The following is a 21969-nucleotide window of genomic DNA, read 5'->3' as shown; positions in this document are numbered from 1 at the left end:
TCCTGTTCTAATTCTTATTTCATTCTGTCTGCTTACTTGGGCTTAGTTTGCTCTTCTTTATCCTGTCTTAGAGTAGAAGGCTTAGGTTGTTGATTTGTGATCTTTAATGATGTAGGCAGTGGCAGCTATACGAGGTCTGCAACAAATTCATGAACTTGTTGCAAAATGTTGCTAACCTTCTTTGATATCAGAGGGATTATTCATTATGAGTTTGTGCCAACTGGACAAACAGTTAACCAAATTTACTACTTGGAAGGGCTGAAAAGGCTGCATGAAAAAGTTAGACAAAAACGACCTGAACTTTTCGCCAAACAATTCATGGCTCTTGTATTATGATAATGAACCAGCCTACACAGCACTGTCTGTGAGAGAATTTTTAGCCAGTAAATAAATACCTGTATTGGAAACACCCTCCCTACTCACCTGATCTGGCCCCCAATGACTTCTTCCTTTACCTGAAGATAAAGGAAATATTTATAGGAAGAAATTTTGATAACATTCAGGACATCAAGGGTAATACGACGACAGCTCTGATGGCCATTCCAGAAAGAGTTCCAAAATTGCTTTGAAGGGTGGACTAGGTGCAGGCATCAGTGCAGAACTTCCCAAGGGGAGTACTTCGAAGGTGACTGTAGTGATATTCAGCAATGAGGTATGTAGCACTTTTTCTAGGATGAGTTTACGAACTTAATTATCAGATCACGTATATGTGTGTATGTATAATATGTATACACATATATTTGTATATATACATATGTATATGTATACACACACACACACACACACACACACACACACACACACACAAAATTTCCCACTTTTTAAAAAACCCACTCAATACCAGCCATTACCACCAGGTTGGGAAGCTCTGAGTTATAACACTCTTCCCACCAAGTGGTTCTCAATCCTAGCTGCACAGTATTCTACCAAAAGAATTATCACAAAAACTCCAATGCCCGGTTCCACCCTGCAGATTCTAGCCTAGGCATCTGCATATTTAAAAGCTCTAGGGTTCATTCTATTGAGCAAGGGTTGAGAATCACAGAAACTAGTTTGAACAAAGAGCCCATTATAAAATAGCTTATCGCTCTACTTTCCTCAGTTTAAGCAAAATAATAGTAGAGGAGAAACAAACGCTCCTTAGTTTGTACATTTGCACTTACTCTTCTCCTGTCCCACCCAACCCCAATTTCTCTCCAACCACCTTAGGAGCTAACCTTCGCTACTAGCCTCCACTGCTCAGAATTGGTGAGACCTCTGTTTCTGCTTCACTCACCTTATGTGGCTTGCTCATATTGGCACCAATGAGTACCGGTTGATCCCCATCTACCTGTTGTTCAAAAATACCCAGAAATTGCTGTTCTATTAATGGTACTTTCTTTTCTAATGTTGCTATATTGTCGCCTCTGTTTTGCATTTCTTCCATCACTTTAATGAAATCTTGGAAGAGGAAAAGGGAAGAGGGCTTAATCTCACCATTTTTAAACCTTTTTACATCCCTTGGTCTTTATAGAAAGCAATGGCTAGTTCTAATTATTTTGTTCATGTATGTTTTCTTTTCCTTACCACTCAGCAACAAATTGAATCTATAATCAATTCCTAGAGGAGGATCCAAGATGGTGGAGTAGATAAACGCTGGGCTCGCCTCATCCCATGAACACATCAAAATTACAACTAAATTATAGAACAATCAACATGGAGAACCATCTGAACCAGCTGAACAGAAGTTTTATAACTAAGGATATAAAGAAGTCACGTAGAGATTGCTAGGAGGGGCGGACACACAAAGGAGCTAGCCCCAAACCTCCCTGTGGCAGATGAAAATTGGGAGAAATATCTTGGCCAGAGGATCCCCCCCACCCCCAGAGGAGTGAGGGACCCTCCCCACACCAGCCTCCCCAGCCTGGAGTACTGGTGCTGGGAAGAGGAACCCCCACAACATCTGGCTGTAAAAAACAGTGGGGATTCCAACTGTCTGGATGGGACAGAAGGTTATGGGAAACACAGACATCCTCTTAAAGGGCCCACAGAGACTCACTCACAGGCACTCATCCTGGGCTCCATCAGAGGGACAGTGTCTCAGGGGGCAGACTGACGCATGTGGCTTCAGGTGAGGCTTGGAGGATAGTCATCATTTTCCCTGTGTGGAGCAGCCAGCAGGCGGGCGCCATCTTTCCTGTGTTGAGCCCTCCCCCACACCCATGGCCAAATCTGAATGATGGGTCTGGTGAGCTCTGCTTGCTCCACCCTGGTGACTCACTGAGACCCTGCCCTGGGTTCACACCATGGCCTTTCCTATGCATCTCCAGGTCCAGCACAGGCAGCAAACAACCGAGGATCGCTCTGTAGCTCCTATCAGGTAGTCCCAAGCTGGTCACAGGCAGAGGAAGACCTGGGTATGCACTGGAGCCCCTCCCAAGAGGCCCCAGAACAAACATACTTGGAGATTGGTTTCAGACCACAGCAGAGCACCACTCAATTAGCCCAAGTGGCATACCCAAAGGGTGGGCTCAACAAGCACCAGAGCCCACTGGGGAGAATCCTGCTTTGTGTAGTAAGCTCCCCCTCACAGCAGACCGTAAGCTGTGGACATGGCCAAACCCCACAGTCAATCAGCTTGAGAGTCAATCCCACCCACTGATGTGCCAATAGCAATCAAGGCTCAAATGTAACCAGAGGGCACACACACCCACGTAAGGGACACACCTGGAGCACCCAGCACAGGTGACCAGGGAAACTGTGCCAGTGGGCTGCAGAAGGCACCTACTACATAAGGCCACCCAGCAAGACTGGGAGACACAGCAGATCTACCTAATACATATGAACAAACACAGAGAGGCAGCCAAAATGAGGAAACTAAGAAATATATCCCAAATGAAAGAACAGGAGAAAACCTCAGAAAAATAATTAAACAAAATGGAGGTGAGCAACCTACCAGAGACAGTTCAAAACACTTGTTATAAGGATTTTCAAAGAACTTAGTGAGAATCACAACAAAGAGATAGCAAGCATTAAAAAAGACACAGAAACCATAAAAAAGAACCAATCCAAAGTGAAGAATACAATAACTGAAATGTAGAATGAATTAGAAGGAATCACCAGCAGAGGATCAAATCAACAATTGGGAAGTCAAGGTAGCAGAAAACACCCAATCGGAACAGCAAAAGGGAAAAAAAAATGAGGATAGTTCAAGAGACCTCTGGGACAACATCAAGCATAACAACGTTCACAACATGGGGGTACCACAGAAGAGAGAAAGCAAGGGATTGAGATCCTATTTGAAGAAATAATGACTGAAAACTTTCCTAACCTGGTGAAGGAAATAGACATACAAGTCCAGACAATGCAGAGTCCCAAACAAGATGAACCCAAACAGGCCCACACCAAGACACATTATAATTAAATTAGCAAAGGTTAAAGACAAAGAGAATCCTAAAAGCAGCAAAAGAAAGGCAACTAGTAACTTGTAAGAGAACTCACATAAGATTGTCAGCTGATTTCTCTGCAGAAAGTTTTCAGACCAGAAGGGACTGGCAAGAAGTATTCAAAGTGATGAAATGCAAGATCTACAGCCAAGACTATTTTACCCAGCAAGGTTATCATTTAAAAATCGAAGAACAAATAAAGAGCTTCCCAGACAAGGAAAAAGCTAAAGGAGTCCATCACCACCAAACCAGTATTACAAGGAATCTTAGAGGGATTTCTTCAAGATGGGGTGGAGAGGGGACAAAAACATGAATAATAAAATGACAATAACTACATATCTATCAACAATCACTCCCAATGTAAATGGATTAAATGCTCCAATCAAAAACATAGGGTGGCTGAATGGATAAGAAAACAAAACACTTACATATGTTGCCTACTACAAGAGACTCACTTCAGATGGAAAGGGACGGAAAAAGTTATTTCATGAAAATGGAAATGAAAAAAACAAAAAAAAAGCTGGGGTAGCAATACTTACGCCAGACAAAATAGATTTTAAAACAAAGGTGTGACAAGAGACAAAGAAGGACCCAGTGATCCCACTTCTGGGTATTTATCTGAAGAAACCCAAAATGCTACTTCAAGGAAACATTTGCATCCATATGTTCATTGCAGGATTGTTTGCAATGGACAAGATATGGAGGCAGCCTGGGTGTCCGTCGATAGAATGGATAAAGAGAAGGTGGTACATATATACAATGCAATATTGCTCAGCCATGGAAGGGAACAGGTTCTTGCCATCTGCAGCAGTATAGATGGACCTGGGGGAGACTGTGCTGAGTGGAGTATACCAGACAGAGAAAGACAGATGCTATGTGATTTCATTTGTATGTGGAATCTAAAGAACAAAATAAACAAAACAGAAATACACTCATGATACAAAGAATATTTTGATGGTTACCAGATGAAAAGGGGGTTGGGAGGCAGAGTGAAAAGGGGAAAGAGATTAAGAAGTACAAATAAGTTGATACAAAGTAGTCATGGGGCTGTAGGGCATAGCACAAGGAAGTCAATAAATACGTATGTATTTATTGTAATAAATATGTATGGTGTCAGATGGTACTAGGTTTATCGGGGTGAAAGATGGGAGGGGGTTTGGGGTACAGGGTGAAAAAGTTGAAGGAATTAAGAAGTACAAATTGGTAGTTACAAAATAGTCATGGGGATGTAAAGCATAGGGAATATAGTCAGTAATATGGTAATAGCAATATATAGTGCCAGGTGAGTACTAATCAGGGGGATCACTTCTTAAATTATACAAATGTCTAACCACTATGCTGCACATCTGAAATTAATACAAAATAATATTGAGTGTCAACTGTAATTGAAAATTTTAAAAAGAGGGGGGAAAAGGTGAAAAGGAATAAGAGGTTCAAATTTCCAGGTATAAAATAAATAAGTCATGGGGATGTAACGCACAGCACAGGGACTATAGTCAACATTGTGATAGCATAGCAGTGTCAGGTGGTTGCTGGACTCATGGTATCACTTATTTAGGTATATAAATGTTGAATTAACTGTGGTGCACACCTGAAACTGATATGAAGCACGTTAACTCTATCTTTTAATAAAAATATTTAAAAAATAAATTTAAAAGCAGTCAATTCCCATTTGCCATTTAAAAAGATAAACACTTCCCTTCTGAATCGAAGATAAAACTGTCAATAATAGTATTGGCTAAGGGTTGTGACATGTCTCAACATCCACTCATTCAGGCTCTTAATACAAATGATAAGTAGGAGCCCAGCAAAAATGAAAACTGAGTGTGAGGGAATAGCTTTGGGAAAATATCCTGAATTATTTAGGTCTAATTAACATTGGATACTAAGCTTACATAAATTCAGATGTTAAATGTCAAAATCAAGACAAAATTTCTACACTTTTAACAAATCTCCACTATCCCCATATAGTGTATGTAGTCTCATAGTCGGGGTATAAATTCCAGCTTGGAAAAACTACTGGGATCTATAAATATCTACCATCAGTAAAAGTCCTGTTTATCTTTGTTACACAAATATTGAGGACCTGTTCTGACTGGTGACTGAGGAAAAAAATCCAAAATTGAGTAGAATGATAATGGTTCAACAATTTCTGAATATTTAATAAACAAATTTGGAGCCCTCCTCTCATCACTTAATTCTACTCATGATTCAATGCACAAAATTTCCAGTAAAAATAGAACCTTAAAGAGGGTGTAACCAAATCAGTTTTTAATGTGAAAGCTGGTAAGTCAGCAGCCTATATAATAAGTCTGAGTCAAAACTGTGTACTCCCCTTTCTTCTTCCCCTATCTTATACATGATTTATGGGGGAGTGAAATTGGACAAATTTTAATACAGGCAAAGAATAAGTTCAAATATATTCTTGCACATCACATATGTAAATCAGAAACCATTATATAAGAATGATTTACATAATGTTAGGGTGATTTTTAAATGTTCAGCTTATTTAAAATTCTTTAGGGTCAAATTTTTTTAGCTCCTTAGCCAGAAAACTATACATTTAAAAAATACTTTTAAATGTGCAGTTGGCCCTCCGTATCCATGGGTTCTGCAACCACATTGAAAATATGTGAAAAAAAGTTACACTGTTGCTGATGTGCACTTAGTAGTTAGGCCCAGGTGGTTCTGACCATACTGAATATGAACAGATATTTTTTCTTGTCATTATTCCCTAAACAGTACAGTTTAACAACTATTCAGTATACTATTTCATATAAGGGCCTTGAGCATTCAGATTTTGTTATCTGTGAGTGTGGAGGATCCTGGAACCAATCACCTGCAAACACCCAGGGATGACTGCACTAGAAAATGATTTTATGTATTTTCCATTAAATATAAGCAGTGATTTAATCGATTAGCAAAAGTAGTTTATTTGTGAACAATGTGAAAAATTGATACTAGCTTTGTATAGTTTTACTTTGTTTGGAAAGTTTCACAAATTCAAAATAATGAACATGTTCATTTTCTGATTCTTCCCAAAGGTTCAACTTTAAAAAGAATACTAGTGCTTTAAAATTTCAACAGTCTGTCCTTATAACATTTTCAAATTTATCTGTAGGAGCTTGGTATTATAAAGGGAAGAAGAGTGGCTGTCAGGAGAGGAAACAAAGGGAGAGAATATTCTTATTTTAAAATATTAATAAAATTAAGAAAAACAATGGATACTATCACTTAACTATATAAAAACTGCCCGGTGATTAACTCTAGGTACAGTAAATGTCAGAAAAAGCAATAAAGTTTGCTACTTAAAATCAACTCAGTAGTATTTTATTCAGAAATTTAAATATACACATTCAGAGCAACTATAAAAAATATAACTTGTTAAAAAAATGGCATTTCCAAGAAAGGAGCCATAATCAATAGCAAAATTACATTACGGTAGGCGGACTCTGCACACAGTATCTTTTAAATAGACAGAAAGTAAAATAATCACACAACTCTGTCACTAAATTGTTTCAAAAAAACTTACTATTGGTACTCCAATGAACAAAAGTATAAAAATCTCTGACTCTGAACTGCACACGCTCAGAACAACATACACATTTCGTTTCTTCAGCATCTTTGCCCCTAGTACTCTTCTTTAGCTTCTACAGCAGTTAATTTGTTGGGTCAACTGAAGTCTAAAAAGCAGGGCTTTATGAGTTGCCACTGGTTAGTGATGTAAGGTCTTATTCTTTATAACAATATAGAATTTATGCATGTTGTTAAACTGGATGGCATTTGGTATGTGGTATTCCACTCTTCAACATGTACTGGTTTACTAAAAAAGGCATGGAATCAGATTACCATATTTAAAGTATTAACAATCTTTCAGAACAAATCAAATAAAATTTGGTATTATCATAAAATGGTTTTGCTCTCTTTTCACCGTTTCACTCTTTTTTCCTATATTAAGTTGTAAATATTTGAGAACTTACTAGACAAGGAACTTCCTAACTGAGAAAGTATGATTTGATGTGTTCTGTATAAAATAGTATATACAGTTGAATGCCAAGAGCTCAGAAAAAGGTAACTAAAAGATATTTTATACTGCGTTTTGTCCTACAGATGTTTACCTCAGCCATCCTGTATTATAAACACTAACTCCTGTGCGCTCCCTGGGCTCATCTGAAGCACAGAACACAGGAAATGATTTCAGTGATTTCCTTCATTTTCCTAAGTATGGTACATGGTCAGTACCATTCTAGATGCCAAAGAGAATTAGGGCTTAATTCTCTCCTGGAAAGCAAACTGAGAAAGGCTGTGATCGACACTAGCACACCTCTTTTTCCCCAACTCCTCTACCCCATGGTATTTCTTTAACTAATAGCCAACTTTGTCCTGTATTCATAACCACAGAACAAAGTTGTTTGAAAACACTCAACTTTGTATCTTTAAGCTTTAAATCTTAAGCTTCCTCTTAAATTGTATTTTTCTCTTCAGTTCCTACCTTTGTCAAGTTCAGTATTTAACAAGGTATCTTTTCATGACTTTATACAAAAATCTTCAATTTTTTTCCTGGAGATCAGAAACCTAGAATTTCTAAATGTTTTGCATAATGTAAAGTACATATAAATTTTGAGTTATCCTATTCCTGTGAACTGATGACAAAAGATGAATTATTTTGCTCAAAAAGGTGGTGTGGATTTTGAAAACTTTTATTTGACTCTCCTAAGAGGAAAAACAAATGCTAAAAGACGGTAAGGTTTTTTGGTATGCGCTGACTGGAAAACTTTTAAGGTACACTTTACCAAGCCATAGCAAATAATTTAAGAAAATCTCATCCCACACTAAATGGATCATCTTTATTATACTGCAATGTAATTTGAAACAAGATTATTTTTCTTGCTAACACTGGGACAACAGTTTGTTTAGCTTCTTTAGCAATTTGACCTTTTTCCCTCGTTGATGATGACAAAGATTCCAAAAACAAGAACCTCTGGAACCATTTAAAAACCTATCCCAACATATTAATATGCTGGAACACTTGTCACACTACACTATATTGTAGACCATGGATTGGCAAACTTTTTCTGTAAAGGGTCAGACAGTAAATATTTTAGGCTTTGCAGGCTACTGTCTGTAACAACTCAACTCTCGTTGTTGCACAAAAGCAGCCATAAATAAATAAACGAATGAGTATGGCTGTTTGCCAGTAAGACTTTATCTATGGACACTGAATTTCACATAATTTTCATGTGTCTTGAAGTATTTTTTTTAACCATTTAAAATTGTAAACACAATTCTTAGCTCCCAGGCCATGAAAAGCAGGCAGTGGGCTGAATTTGGCCCACAGGCCAGTGTTTGCTGTCCCTTATATAGGCTTTTATATGTTATATAAAATGTTTAAAAATTACAGATTCTAAGTCTAGAGACTTTGGAGACTTTGTTTTTAAGATCTCTCATTTTAAAACTTACCAAACAAGTTCTCTACTTTCAGGATAAATATATTCACATGAGAGAGAAAAAATAATTCAGAATACAAACCCATATTTGAAAAAAAAGAAAAAGAAGCCGTAAAACAAATGTTTCACCTTAAAACATGTCATTAAGAAACACAAAAAATTTATTCTATGCAATATATAACAATATGCATAGATTTGGTACATAATTTCTTAGTTTTTACTTTAGGAAAAAAGACAGAGGAAAAGGTTTATAAATCTCTCCATCCCCTGTACAAAAAATTGCAACCAAAACCAGCAATCCTTGCATGTACCACCATCAACTCTGAATATCATATGAATTATACCTACCGTTTCCCTGAAAATAAGACCTAGCTAGACAATCAGCTCTAATATGTCTTTTGGAGCAACGTGTCTTTTGGAGCAAGACCGGGTCTTAATGTAAGACCTGGTCTTATTTTATATTACATTACAGTAAAATAAGACTGGGTTTTGTGTAATAAAATATAAGACCGAGTCTTATATTGTCTCCAAAAGACACATTAGAGCTGATTGTCTGGCTAGCTCTTATTTTTGGGGAAACACAGTAGGAATTGGAATTTACCTAGAAAAGGTCTATTAAAAATGCACAATTATACCACAGAACACCATGTCTACAATTTGGGACACTTCTGAACAGAAAACTCCTGCCTCCATAAAATAAGGAAACAAGAATAGTCTTTCCACAGTCATCAAGTACAAAAAAACCTTCACAGTCTGATTCACCTTTATCAAAGGTAAAATGATTTCTGATACATTTCATGGATTATTTTGTTCCTTAGAAGTTCCTAAACAGAAAATAAATTTCGCATGAACTTTTTTATCTGTTTGGGTTTTCCAAGCAAGATGTTATAATACAAGAATGTATTGAACCGGCAGAAGTCCATGGGCTAAAGAAAAAGGAATTAAGTATAAAATGTTTACCACTTTTATCCTTTCTAATTTTACAAGCTTCAGGTATTGAGACCTAATTGGTTTCTTGTAACTATCCATTATGAACATAATCTTCTATTTAACTCTTCTCAGTGCTTTTTGCCTGGGGCTTCATCATTTTGCGACGGAGAAGATCATTACGTCCAACTTCAACCATTTGTTCTTCCCACGATTTGATTTCATTATAATAACGAATTTTATCATCTTCAGCAAGTTGAATATATACCTGAGAAAAAGTGTCATTGTTAAAATGATTTCTTTAGAAGAAACTTTGCAATTAATTTCTGGAATGCTTCCTCATATACTCTAGATTACATTATCCTACATGTATAAAGTGGGACAGGAGAAGCAATGTTTTTTGTGAGATAAAAATTAGATGAAAAAAAGGTAAGAGATAAAGACCTTGTATTAATGAACTTGTTATAATGTCAGGGTTTGAGATATGGGAAAGGAGCAGAGGCAGGATGAGACTGTCACAGGATATAGTGGACACTAAATTCTGTGTGGCATTATTTTAAATACCAATTTTATTTGCAGTCAAAATCTACCAAAAGAAAAAAGCTAAATTGGTTCTAAGAATATGAAATTATTTAACAATACCTTAACTGTGTTGTTAGTAATATAAGGTTTTCACATGAATTAAGCCTTCTCCTAATAGTCTCTCACAGATATCTAACCAGACACTTGAAACGAAAACCATACTACTTACTTGCTTTTGAGAACTAGAGAGATTTTTCCAGCTTTCATTTACAGCCTTCAGCTTTAACTGTAAAACAACATATGTTTAAGTACCAGGTGTAGGGAATTCAGTGATTAAAAATATTTTTTATTACTCATTCCAACAACAAAAACTCAGAAAACAAGAATCACAGGCAACCCTCATCAGTTCTTAACATCATTTCATTCTAAATTAAACTATTAAACTGTTAAAATATACAAAATACCTGGATGAAGATATTTATCTTTTTTATTGAGATATAATTGACATATAACACTATATTAATTTCAAGTGTACAACATGATTCAATATTTGTACATATTCTGAAATGATCACAAGTCTAGTTAACATCCATCACCATAACTTTTCTTATCAGAACTTTTAAGATCTATTCTCTGAGAAACTTTCAAATATGCAATACAGTTTTATTAACTATTGTTCCCATCTGTGCACTATATCCTCAGGACTTAAATATTTTATATCTGAAAGTTTGTACCTTTTGGCCACCATCATCCATTTCACCCACACCCCATCCCTGGCAACTACCAACATGTTCTCTGTATCTATGAACTCAGTTTGTTCATTTTTTTTCAGAGTCCACATATAAGTGAGATCATACGGTATTTGTCTTTCTCTTGTCTGACTTTTTTCTTAGCACAATACTTTCAAGATCCATCCATGTTGCCGCGAATAGCAAGTTTTCCTTCTTTTTATGGCTGAATAATATTCTACTTTATATACATATATATCAGTTTCCTTATCCATTCATCCATTGATGGACACTTAGATTTCACATCTTGGTTGTTGTAAATCATGCTGCAATGAACATGGGGATTCAGATATCTTTTCAAGTTAGTGTCTTCTTCTTCTTTGGATAAATATCCAGAATTGCTGGACGTATGGTAGCTCTTTTTATTAATTTTTTCAGGAACCTCCATACTGCTTTCCATAGAAGCTACAGAAATTTACGCTCCCACCAACTGTCATACAGGTTTAATTTCCTCCACATCCTCGCCAGCACTTGTTATTTCTTGTCTTTGATAACAGCCACTCTAACAGGTTGCCAGGTGAATTGTGGTTCTAATTTGCATTTCCCCGATAATTAGCGATGTTAAGCATCTTTTCATGTACCTGTTAGCCACCTATGTCTTTTTTGGAAAAATGTTTAATCCGATCCTCTACTCATTTTTTGATCAGATTGGTTTTTCAGCTAATGAATTGTATAAATTCTTCATATATTTTGGATATTAACTCCTTATGATATGCAAATATTTACTCCCATTAGGTAGGCTACCTCTTCATTTTGTTGATGGTTTCCTTTATTGTGCAGATATTTATCTTTTTTGATTCAAAAATACTAATATTCAAATATAACCTACATTCTGTCACTGCCTAACTTCAGAGACTAAGTGTTTTTATTTCTTCCCTGTAGCTTAGTGTTTTACTCTAAAATGTGTGCCAAGGTTTAATCCTAGGAACAATACAACACCAGTCCTTAATTCTACTCAGCTGAACTTAATTACGTGACTTTGAAAAAGTTCTACCTCTGTTGGCTTGGTTCTTCATCTATAAAATTAAAGGGATACAGGGATGCCGTGGCAGGAAGAAAGACAGAGAGGAGAGTCAGCACACTTCACACCACCTGTGCTGTTGCTCCCAGAGAGCAGAGAATGAAGGGAAAAATGGACGGACAGAAAATGAGCATAGAAAATGAACAGAGGGGTAGAAGGAGGACTGTAAGGGAGAGAGACATATAGTCTGAAAAGTACCTGTTTAAAGCTATGAGGAAATCATCAACGATTTTAAGGAGAAGCAGAGTGAGATTAATGAACTTTATTATTTTCACCAGATCTTTGACTTAATTTTATTTTCCTATCAACAAAAATAGAGATACCAGATAGTATCTGAGATTACATAACCATTATGTTTTGAACATTTTAAACTTACCTTTACAAACAGTTCTAATATATTCAGGAATGGTTACTCACTAAACTGCTGACTCTTAACTTGGAAGCAATTACTTTAACGCTCTCGATTCTTTCATAACTAACTCTTTACTATCCATATAGTTTCACATTCACTGAGTTCAACAATAATTCATGAAGTTGTATGCATAAATAATCTGATCTTTCAATAAAAATAATTCATTAAAAAAAATTAAAGAGAAGGAAAGATATTTTTCTCCCTCCTAAAACTCCGTTAAATGAGCCCTTCCACTATGTGAGCACAACAGTGAGAAAGCGCCAGCTATGAACCTGGAAGAGGGCCCTCACCAGCAGGCGACCACAACAGCGCCTGGATCTTGGACTTCCCCAGCCTCCAGAACTGTGAGCAATAAATCTCTGTTGTCTATGTTAAAATAAACAAACATTAAGGGAATAAACAAAAAATTGTAAGGCATAAACCCATATGGACAAAGATAATGGGAGAGAGAGTACAACACAAAAGCTGAAGCTGAAAAGCAGATGGAGAAATGGTTCCTGGCTTACATAACCCATGAAAGCTATTCCTAAACTGGCAATGGGGAAAGCCAAAAAAAGCAAAGTGTTTTACAATGTAGAATTCCCCAAGTAGCTCAGGAATTGGCAGCACCAGATAAGTATAAAAAAGAGGCGGAGTCAGGTTAAAACCAGGAAGACTGGAAAGTGTTTAAAAAGAGGTTACATGCCCACTGTGGGTAGATTCTGGGACGTTCATCTCTCAACACAGTAAAATAATTATTCTGTGGATACCAGGTATAGTTAAGGGCAACGGTACCATGCTGAAAACAGGAAGATTAAATGAAAATGCACACTGTATCCCAGAAAGAAAAGCAAAAAAAAGTCTGAGAAAAACAATACAGAAAAGATAAGAAAATTAAAGTACCAATTCAGAAGATGAACAAACAAATAAGAGTTCTAGAGCGTCAGAACAAAGGAAAAAAAGAGGGAAAGGGAGGGGAAAAGAAAAACCAGATCACATTCAAAGGACCAATAATCAAATGGCTTTACACATCTCAAAAGCAATACAAGAAGCTACAAAAGAAAGGAGCATTATTTTTTAAATTTTCAAAGAACATGAAACAGAATTCTATGCCCAAACTATCAAACGTAACAGAGACACTTTCAGACATTCAAGAACTCAAAAAGCGTATCTCCCATGTACCCTCACTAGGGGAGATGCTATAACAGAATCAGTAAACAAGAAAGACGACAACAGAAGCAAAAGCACCACAAGGATGACGATGAAGGAAGATCGCAGGATGTCAGCTATGCACTAGGCACAGAAGGCAACAACCAAACTGGAAAAAATCAGAGGCTCCAGAATGAAGCTGACAGAGTAGCTAATGTATCTAAATATACAGAAAGCTGGTGAATATTGAAGAGTTTGAGGTTAAATTATTGACAGTACATAAAAAACTAAGCAAACAAAATATAACCAACTTCAGGGAAAGTTAAGTTTTGCCAGAAAGGTAAAACAGTCAGTCGTAGCAAATACCACAGCTCAGCTATGAATAGGGCTTATGTAATCATAATAATATAACCAAAATTATGATAATATTGAGAGGTAGGAGGATGAAAAAATGAACAGTGGGATGAGAAACGTTTAAATGTTCATTTTAAATAATGAAGGGCAATGCCTAAAATATAAGTAATGCTAAAAATTGAAAAAAATCAAGAAGTAACAACATAAGGATGTTATTTAGAGATATGGAGGTAAATACCACAAGAATCAGCTAAAACAGTGGAATTTGCTTCTGGAGTAAGAAATATGACAGGGCAGTGAAGACTAGTATCTTTCATAACACGCCTTATTTTGATTCTTTAAACTATGAGGATGTATAACCACTATTTTTTAATGAATAAAAATTATATAGTCGAGGTAATTTTTATTTCCAGGGGTAGTGCCCAGGCATTAGGCTTCCCTGGTGATTCCAAGATGCAGTCAGAGTTGAGACCACTGATTTAGGAGGATTCTCTAGCATATAACTTTCTTATACTGACAAAACAACTAACTCCAAGGTAAGTTAGTGACTGAGCAAATTGCAACTAAAAAAATAAACAGGCTTGCATTTTAGCAATGTAGGGCCATAGAAACTGAATTTAAAATCCCAAAGGGAGTAAATCAGTAAAACTATTTAGCCAGGTAAGACTACATCACATGTACACATTCTTTGATCATATGTTAAGCAGGATGTGTGAAATGAATCATGAAACCAAATAACCCAAAAGGGAAAAGTGGAAAAAGAACTTCATCTCAGATTGACAAGAGTTAGGGATCTGAACATACACTCTTCTTATCATGTCATAATATAAAAAGAAAAATACAATGGTCAATTTGGAGCTTCTAAGGAAACAAAGGAAAGACTAAGCCACAACAGGAATGACCACTTTTTTTCTTTGACACATTCATATAGTAACATCCATATAAAACATCCCCATGGGCATAACCAAAATTTTATTAAAGGATATGAAACATGAAGCAACAGGTTATATTCAAATCCCAGTAAAAAAACATTATAGTTCTGTTCTGATTCTTTCCCACTGACTGTAATACAGTTAAGAATTGCTGGATAAGTCTCCAGATCTTTAACATCTCTGTAAACTTGAAAAATTTTTAGGTTTTTTAAATAAAAAAAGTTGAAAATACACATATTGGCACCTACGTACTCATATTAATTCTACATAGTAAGAAAAAGGATTTTTCTATAAAAAAGATAAAAAAACGAAGGTCTTATTCGTATATAGTATTTGATCATAGTACTTTACTACTTTTTTTCACCACCTGACATATGGCATCCCTAAAATTTCCTGACTGAGTATGTTTCAAATTAAAATAAAAAATTTAAAACAAAGACAGCTCTGTTTTACCTGTGATGAACCATCCTTAGCTTCCTGGAAGCGTTCAGATATATAAATGTTATAAGCTGAGCGAGGTCTTTTCGGTTTTCCAAGCATTGTTAACTCCTGAGTAATAAAAATGGAAGAGTTACATACAATTTTAACCTCTATGAGACTTAATTTTACTTACAGAAACTGTATTTACTACTATGTATTACACAGAATGTTCCTTAAAGTGAATGTTACGATTCTTATATAAAGTATGTGATGGTTCTCTCCTAGAATCAGAATTTTTGATAGCACTAAGTTTTGAAAATTATAATATTTTATGAGTTACTTTCCATACAAAAATATTTCTTTTACATATCATTTTCATGGTCTCCATGAACTGAATAACTGAGGACATATGTACAAAATCTTTTTTAAAAGATAAAACAATCTCAGTTTCATCCTTACAGGATACTACCATCTCCTTGGCTAAACCACTACGTACCTCCACAACTCATGGACATAGAGTATCTGTTTAATAGCTCTCATTTCATTTCTTTCCCTGCATGTCTCTCAACCTTTAAACCTCAATAGATGTGTTAAATTCTTTTTACTCAGTATCAAAGGGAGGGGAAGAAAAGATGAAAAAGAACACAAGTACCTCTTGCTGTCTATATCAATTTAGTTTCTAAGTTCAGAGAATGAGAGACATTACATTATCCTAACCTAGGAGTCAGAATTTGGATAGTGCGTAGTACTTGTAATTTATAAAATTTTGTGACTTTTAATGACAATTTGTTAAGTCAATAATAAATCCAAGTTTTACTCATCAGTGAAAGTAAGGCTCCGCTGACTTACAGCTAGTCACTTCCTTCTTTCTGAACCTCTCTGTCATGAAAACTACTGTAGCTTCCAGGCACTTCACAACTTAACTATATATAGCCCCTTTTATTTCTAGCATTACTACTAGATGCTTCACTTGCAACTTTCTGGTTCCCACACGCCTCACCTGATCTCTAACTAGTTGGTACTGGGAATCTGTAATGGGAAGAAAAATTCCAACAGGGAATGAGGGATTGGAAGTCTGAGGGAAAAAACAACCCTCAGGCTTCAGGTTCAACAAGAGCTTGGAAGTCACTGCTCCATCCTAAAAGTATAAAGCTTTCTGAACAGACTGAAAAATCAACAGCTCTCCTTGGATGCATGAAAGGACGACAATGGGCAACTGCTGCTTGCCCCCAAGACTGGAGAGACAGACAAATGAATATTGAGAGCTGAGGCTTACCAGAGCAGAGGAGCAAAAAGACTCAGGAGGAACTGCTATGTGAACCAGTGCTGGGTAAGAAAACCTGAACTGTAAGTAATGTACTGCTGGAGGCTCTGTGTGGACAACTCAGAGTTTAAAAACTCCAGGGAATCCAGTCATTTGAGGGCCCTCACAATACTGTGAGATTTACAACTCCAGGAGCTTAACCAGACTCCCACAATAACTATCTAGAAAAATCCCCCCCTGGTTCCAGCATGGAGAGGAGAAAAGGAACCATTTTGAAACGCATGAGCACCCTGTCTTCTTAACAAGGCCTGCCCTCGGGGAAACTAGTTACCTAGACACAGCCTAACCTGCTGGGGTATTATCAGAGCTTAAATGACCTGAAGGAGGGGAAATAGCCAACTCCAGCCCACTCTAGCTATCCTGTCCCACCTAGGGGGGAGGGAAAAAAACTGAGAAACACTGCGCAGTTCACAGTCAAGAAGCATAGGGTCACTGAAAGCCCAGGACCTAATCAAATGACTAAAGAACACTTCCCTTGCGGCCACATCCACCATCACATTAAGGCCTATTTAACAGCAATTCCTTTTGCGCAGTACATCATGCCCAGTTATCAAGAAAAAAATTCCAAGGCATACTAAGAGACAAAATACATAGTTTGAAGAGACAAAGAAAGCATCAGCACCAGACAGGGCAGAGATGGTGGAATTATCAGGCATTTAAAACAACTATGATTAATATGCTAACAGCTCTAGACAGCATGCTACAACAGATGGCAATGCAAGCAGAGAGGCGGGAATCCTAAGAAAGAACCAAAAAATGCTAGAGAGCAAAAACAGTAACTGAAATAAAGAATGCCTTTGATGTGCTTAATAGTAGGCTGGATACAGGTGAGGAAAGAATCTTTCAGCTAGAGGACATATTAATAGAATCCTGGAAAACCCAAAAGGAAAGAGAACAAAGACTGGGGAAAAACACAGAACAGAATATCCAAGGACTATGGGGCAACTACAGTAGGTGTAACAAAAGCATGATGGGAATACCAAGAGAAGAGAGAAAGGAAGAAAAGAAATATTTGAAAAGGAAACCCTTTATCTGCCCAATCCTCATTTCTGGCCCTTCCCACTCTTAGCACTGGCTGGATGCACTGAAAAGAAAGGGATAGTAAACTCTAGAACTCACACCTCTCCAAATACCAGCCCTATGCAGAGATTGTATTTCTCACTCTTGGTATCTCTTCTGTATCCCTTTTACTAATTGAATCAGCCGCCTTAGATTACCATCATTGACCTGAAATTGGTAGGAGGACTTAAGACATTAGGGTCAGGGACAGGTATCTTGGCATGTCACAGTAAAGGCTGTAATCTACTTTTTCAGAGGAACAGTTTTAATTCTGATGGCCATTTCCTATAGTATATGTACTGGACAAGCCCGCTGACCACCTTACACCTAATACTGGTTCTACAGAAGAATGTTCGAAATTCCATTTTAAACAATGGGATTTATGTGGATTAATACCTTATGCTGAGAACTACAATTTTTGAACCATGTGACGGTTTTAATGAGGAAAAATAGTATTTTAACCTAAAGGCACTTATTTGATTAGATACAACAGGCACTTTACCCTGATGCGTTAATAAATTCAGTCTATTCAGCAATATTCAGAATCACACTCACCATTACCTACAGAACAATTCAAATCAGTAAGCTATTCTAGACAAGATCCAGAAGCAAAGATTCTTACTGTTCCTGATTTAGTTGTTCCATAATTTGTTCCTACAACTTTCATATATATCTTAAATTCGAATACATCCAAAAGTAGCAATAAGGGATTCCAAGATAGACTCAACAGTAAGTGGTCCTAGTGGCAAGAAGAGAGCTATTCCTAACTGAAGGACATCTGATGGCATTCTACCTCATCACCACACATATCATCAAAATAAGAGAAAACCACCCATATGCAGAGTTACACAAATTTCATTTTTTTGTCAAAGGAAAAGAATATTTAAATGATACTCACTCTCTTTTTTATTATCGCTTTCTTTTTTAAACGTTTTTGCATGATTTCTTTTTCCAAAGATACCAGCTGACTTGGAGTTAGCTGTTCTTGAATTCTGTTGATCTCTTCTTTGTATGCCTGCCAGTCTGCCTTATAAGCATCTTCATATATCTATGAATAAAAAACCAGTATGAAGTCAGTGAACTTGCTAGTAAATTAAACATAGCATAACTGCCGACGAAAGACAACTGCATCATTTCAGATAAAGTCAGACTGACCCACCAAATGGGAAATGTGCTCTGGGATCACATTTATACGGATTAAAAACATGTATTTTTTTCATATACATGCTAACCAAGGTGAGAGTCTAGCAATTAGTCTTTAAATTGCTGCCAAACCTTCATCACCATCCACATTCATCCATACTGTCATTTATATAGATCAGAAGGTATGAAGTTCATTTGTAGATAATAGATGTTAAAAACAAAACAAAACAAAACAAAAAAAACTGTGGGTCATCTGGTCCCTTAAGGGACATGACAATTGTTCCTAACTGCACAATAACTGAACAGCCATGTTGAAAACCTATATGCTTACTTTTTTCTCTGCATCAGGAAGTTCCCTCCATATCTCGGCGATTTTTTTAATTAGTTCTGAATTTTTTGCATCTATGGATTGGAATAAAATGAGAAAAGATGTCACAATTTTATGTCTCAGGATTAATTTCTAAAGAGTTCCAAGAAAGTATAATCTATTAGCTCTATAAGTTCTATTAGATACTTCTACACCACACACAATTTAACACAATGATTTAGCTTTTCTTTAACCAACTAATTTATGATAATTTAATACTTTATCCAAATTGTTTAAGTTCCCTATCTAATAACCAAGATGTATATCACGTATCACCAAAAGAGTCCACAGAAAGTGATTGCTAGTTTAAGCAGTTGGGTAGTCCAGTGCTTCAAGTTGTTTACTTCATATTCAATCAAACATTTTTTTGTCTTTTAGGAACTAAGTTCATAGAACCCGAATAAACAACAAAATATAGTTTTGAATTACATACCACGTTGTATTTCAATTACAGAAATACCATTTGCAAACAAACTAAATTATTCTAAAATCAATTCATTAGTCCCCATTTCCTTCCTCATCTTAACTGGAAAGACAGGTATAAACGCTTTAACAAACCACTTAGTAGTTTCAACTCCTACATTTTAAAAAATGTATTTATGCATCTCTTATAAACCAATTCTTTATAACATAAAAATTTTTATTATAGCTCATTTGATTTTCACAAATGCCCTGTCGTAGATAATACTGCATGTGAAAGGGCTTTAGAAATCATAAGCAAAGGTTAACTATTAATTTAGTAATCATCTTTACACAACAACCTCAAATAAAGGCCCCACAGTCTTTCTAGGGAGTCAACAAACATCCTATCTGGAAATCTTTCAGTATAAAATCTCTTGAAATTAGCAGTAAGTTGTATAGAGCTTTACAGTTTACCTAACACTCCCACAGAACTTATTTCATTGCAACTTCATTAACAATTCCCTGAGGCAGAAGGAGCTAAGCAAGAGATAAAATGATTCATCAATGGTCCTCTAAACCAGTGGCAACTACACCTGAACAAAAGCTTTTTTACATCCTCTTCTCTGATGATTTCCACTCTACATACTACTATTTTTAAAATATCTTTTATTAGTTCTCAGTCCTAGTTAAAGCATTTCTGTCTGGAAAAAATGCTATACCTCCTATTTTAAGACCATCCAAAAGAATGGTTAGTTCCTGCACTCACTGGATGGTTTGGTAGAACAAATCAAGTTTGCAGTTTATCTGCTTAGTGGCCTCTTTATTACATCAGAGTACAAGCCCCCAAACTCCTTACCTGGGTTCTGAGCTTTAAATATGGGTAGCTGTTCTTTAGAAAATCGAACGTATGAAGTCATAGGCTTCTTTGGATAACTACTCAAGGTGGATGAAAACCATCTCGGTACATACACAAAACTACATATAAATAAAAAGAAAATAATCAATGTCAAGCATTTAAGAAGAAATATTCATACGTATATAAATACCAAATAAGATGTTATCAAGATGCTATCTACACCTTCAACAAGTAAGCGAGTGACACTTAAAATCCTATCCTAACCAGAGGGAAGAGACTGCAAAACTGAAGTCTCAAAGTCCTTCACTTCGACCACGGGCAGAGCGGAGAAAGCACCTGTACGCCCGCTCCTGGGCTCCGCCTCCTCAATGCCTAGACGATGGCGGGAGACTCTTGGCGCGAGTCTGCAGACAACGCCGTTTGCAGGTGCTCCTGGACAGTGGGGAGGCGGGAAGGTGGGGGATGGCCGGAAGTAAGGTGCTGGGTACTACGGGAGTAAGGCCTGGTATCAAAGCCACCGGTCCCTTGGCAAGGTCGAGGTCTGACCCTAAGGCTCAAGGTGGCCCTGACCTCCCAGGAGGAGCAGAAAGTGGAAGGAGCCGTCTACGTTCCAGCCCCTGGGCATCCTGAGCCCTACCGCCTGCTGAGGCGCAGGCGAGCTGTCTTACCTGAAGGGAGAGCGCAGTCGACCGCCACAGTCCGCGCAGAGAGCAGCTCCGGACTTTCCCAGTGCACTCAGCACGCCCCACACGCCCCGAAGAAGCGCCATTGCACCCGCCGACAAGGCAGTCACCGGGCCCCAACCTCGTGGAGCCCCCTGGCACAACAGAACCCCAACAACGACAAGTTGAACCCGCGTACCACCGTCCCGGGTTCGCTATCATGCCCACCACTCGCGAGGCACTATGGGAAGCCTGTTAACTTCCGGTTGGTAGATGGGGGTGGGACAAGGCAGAATTGGCGCAGGCGCTGCAGTGGCTTCCCTCCGGTGGGCGGGACTGCAAAAAAGGAGGAGGAGCTCGGAAGCGAAGAAAGGAGGCCGCAGCCCGGCTCGCCTGCGGAGGGCCCTGGCCTGGAGGGGGCGCTGCTGAGCCGCCTCTGCCCCCGGCCCCCGCCTCCGCAGTCGGTTCCTCCCCGGGACCCGAGATGATGGAGGAACTGCGGCGCTCTCACCAGGACCTGACACTGGTTGGCGTCTGCCTGTGATGGCCCGAAAAGCTGATACGTAACAGTTATACCACAAGAACACTGGATGGTTGTGCCGCCCACGTTGCTCTGAGGTCAGGTTGGCCGGTGCTGAACATCCAGCAGAGCCGCTCAGATCAACCCGGAGCTGGAGCCAAAAACCCTGCCGCGGAGGAGGGTGGAGGATGGTGCGTGTTTTCAAACCTAAGAATGCAGATTTTCAGGACTTATCGCAGCACCTGATTCAATGTGTCTGT

The 21969-nt window shown here is 37.6% G+C and overlaps 1 protein-coding gene across 1 annotated transcript; it reads right to left on the bottom strand.

Moving 5' to 3' along the window:
- Positions 1-6739: 6739 nt before the first annotated feature.
- TFAM (transcription factor A, mitochondrial) lies at positions 6740-21443 on the bottom strand. Its single transcript, XM_019731912.2, has 7 exons — positions 21196-21443; positions 20528-20646; positions 19234-19304; positions 18658-18807; positions 15410-15505; positions 10551-10607; positions 6740-10067 (listed from the first exon to the last, which is right to left on the bottom strand). Exons 1-7 carry the CDS (start codon positions 21294-21296, stop codon positions 9921-9923), a joined length of 741 nt encoding a protein of 246 aa, XP_019587471.1. The 5' UTR covers positions 21297-21443; the 3' UTR covers positions 6740-9920.
- Between the last annotated feature and the right edge of the window lie 526 nt (positions 21444-21969).

This window comes from Rhinolophus sinicus, linkage group LG07 (assembly GCF_036562045.2).
Source record: "Rhinolophus sinicus isolate RSC01 linkage group LG07, ASM3656204v1, whole genome shotgun sequence".
Classification (NCBI taxonomy): Eukaryota; Metazoa; Chordata; class Mammalia; order Chiroptera; family Rhinolophidae; genus Rhinolophus; species Rhinolophus sinicus.
This window is presented reverse-complemented; position numbering and strand designations above follow the sequence as displayed.

Coding starts and splice junctions, on each gene's coding strand:
- TFAM (XM_019731912.2), bottom strand. CDS start 21,296: ATGGCGCTTCTTCGGGGCGTGTGGGGCGTGCTGAGTGCACTGGGAAAG. Junction 20,647..21,195: donor CGACTGCGCTCTCCCTTCAG/GTAAGACAGCTC, acceptor ATTTATATGTAG/TTTTGTGTATGTACCGAGAT. Junction 10,068..10,550: donor TCTCTAGTTCTCAAAAGCAA/GTAAGTAGTATG, acceptor ACTTTTTCTCAG/GTATATATTCAACTTGCTGA.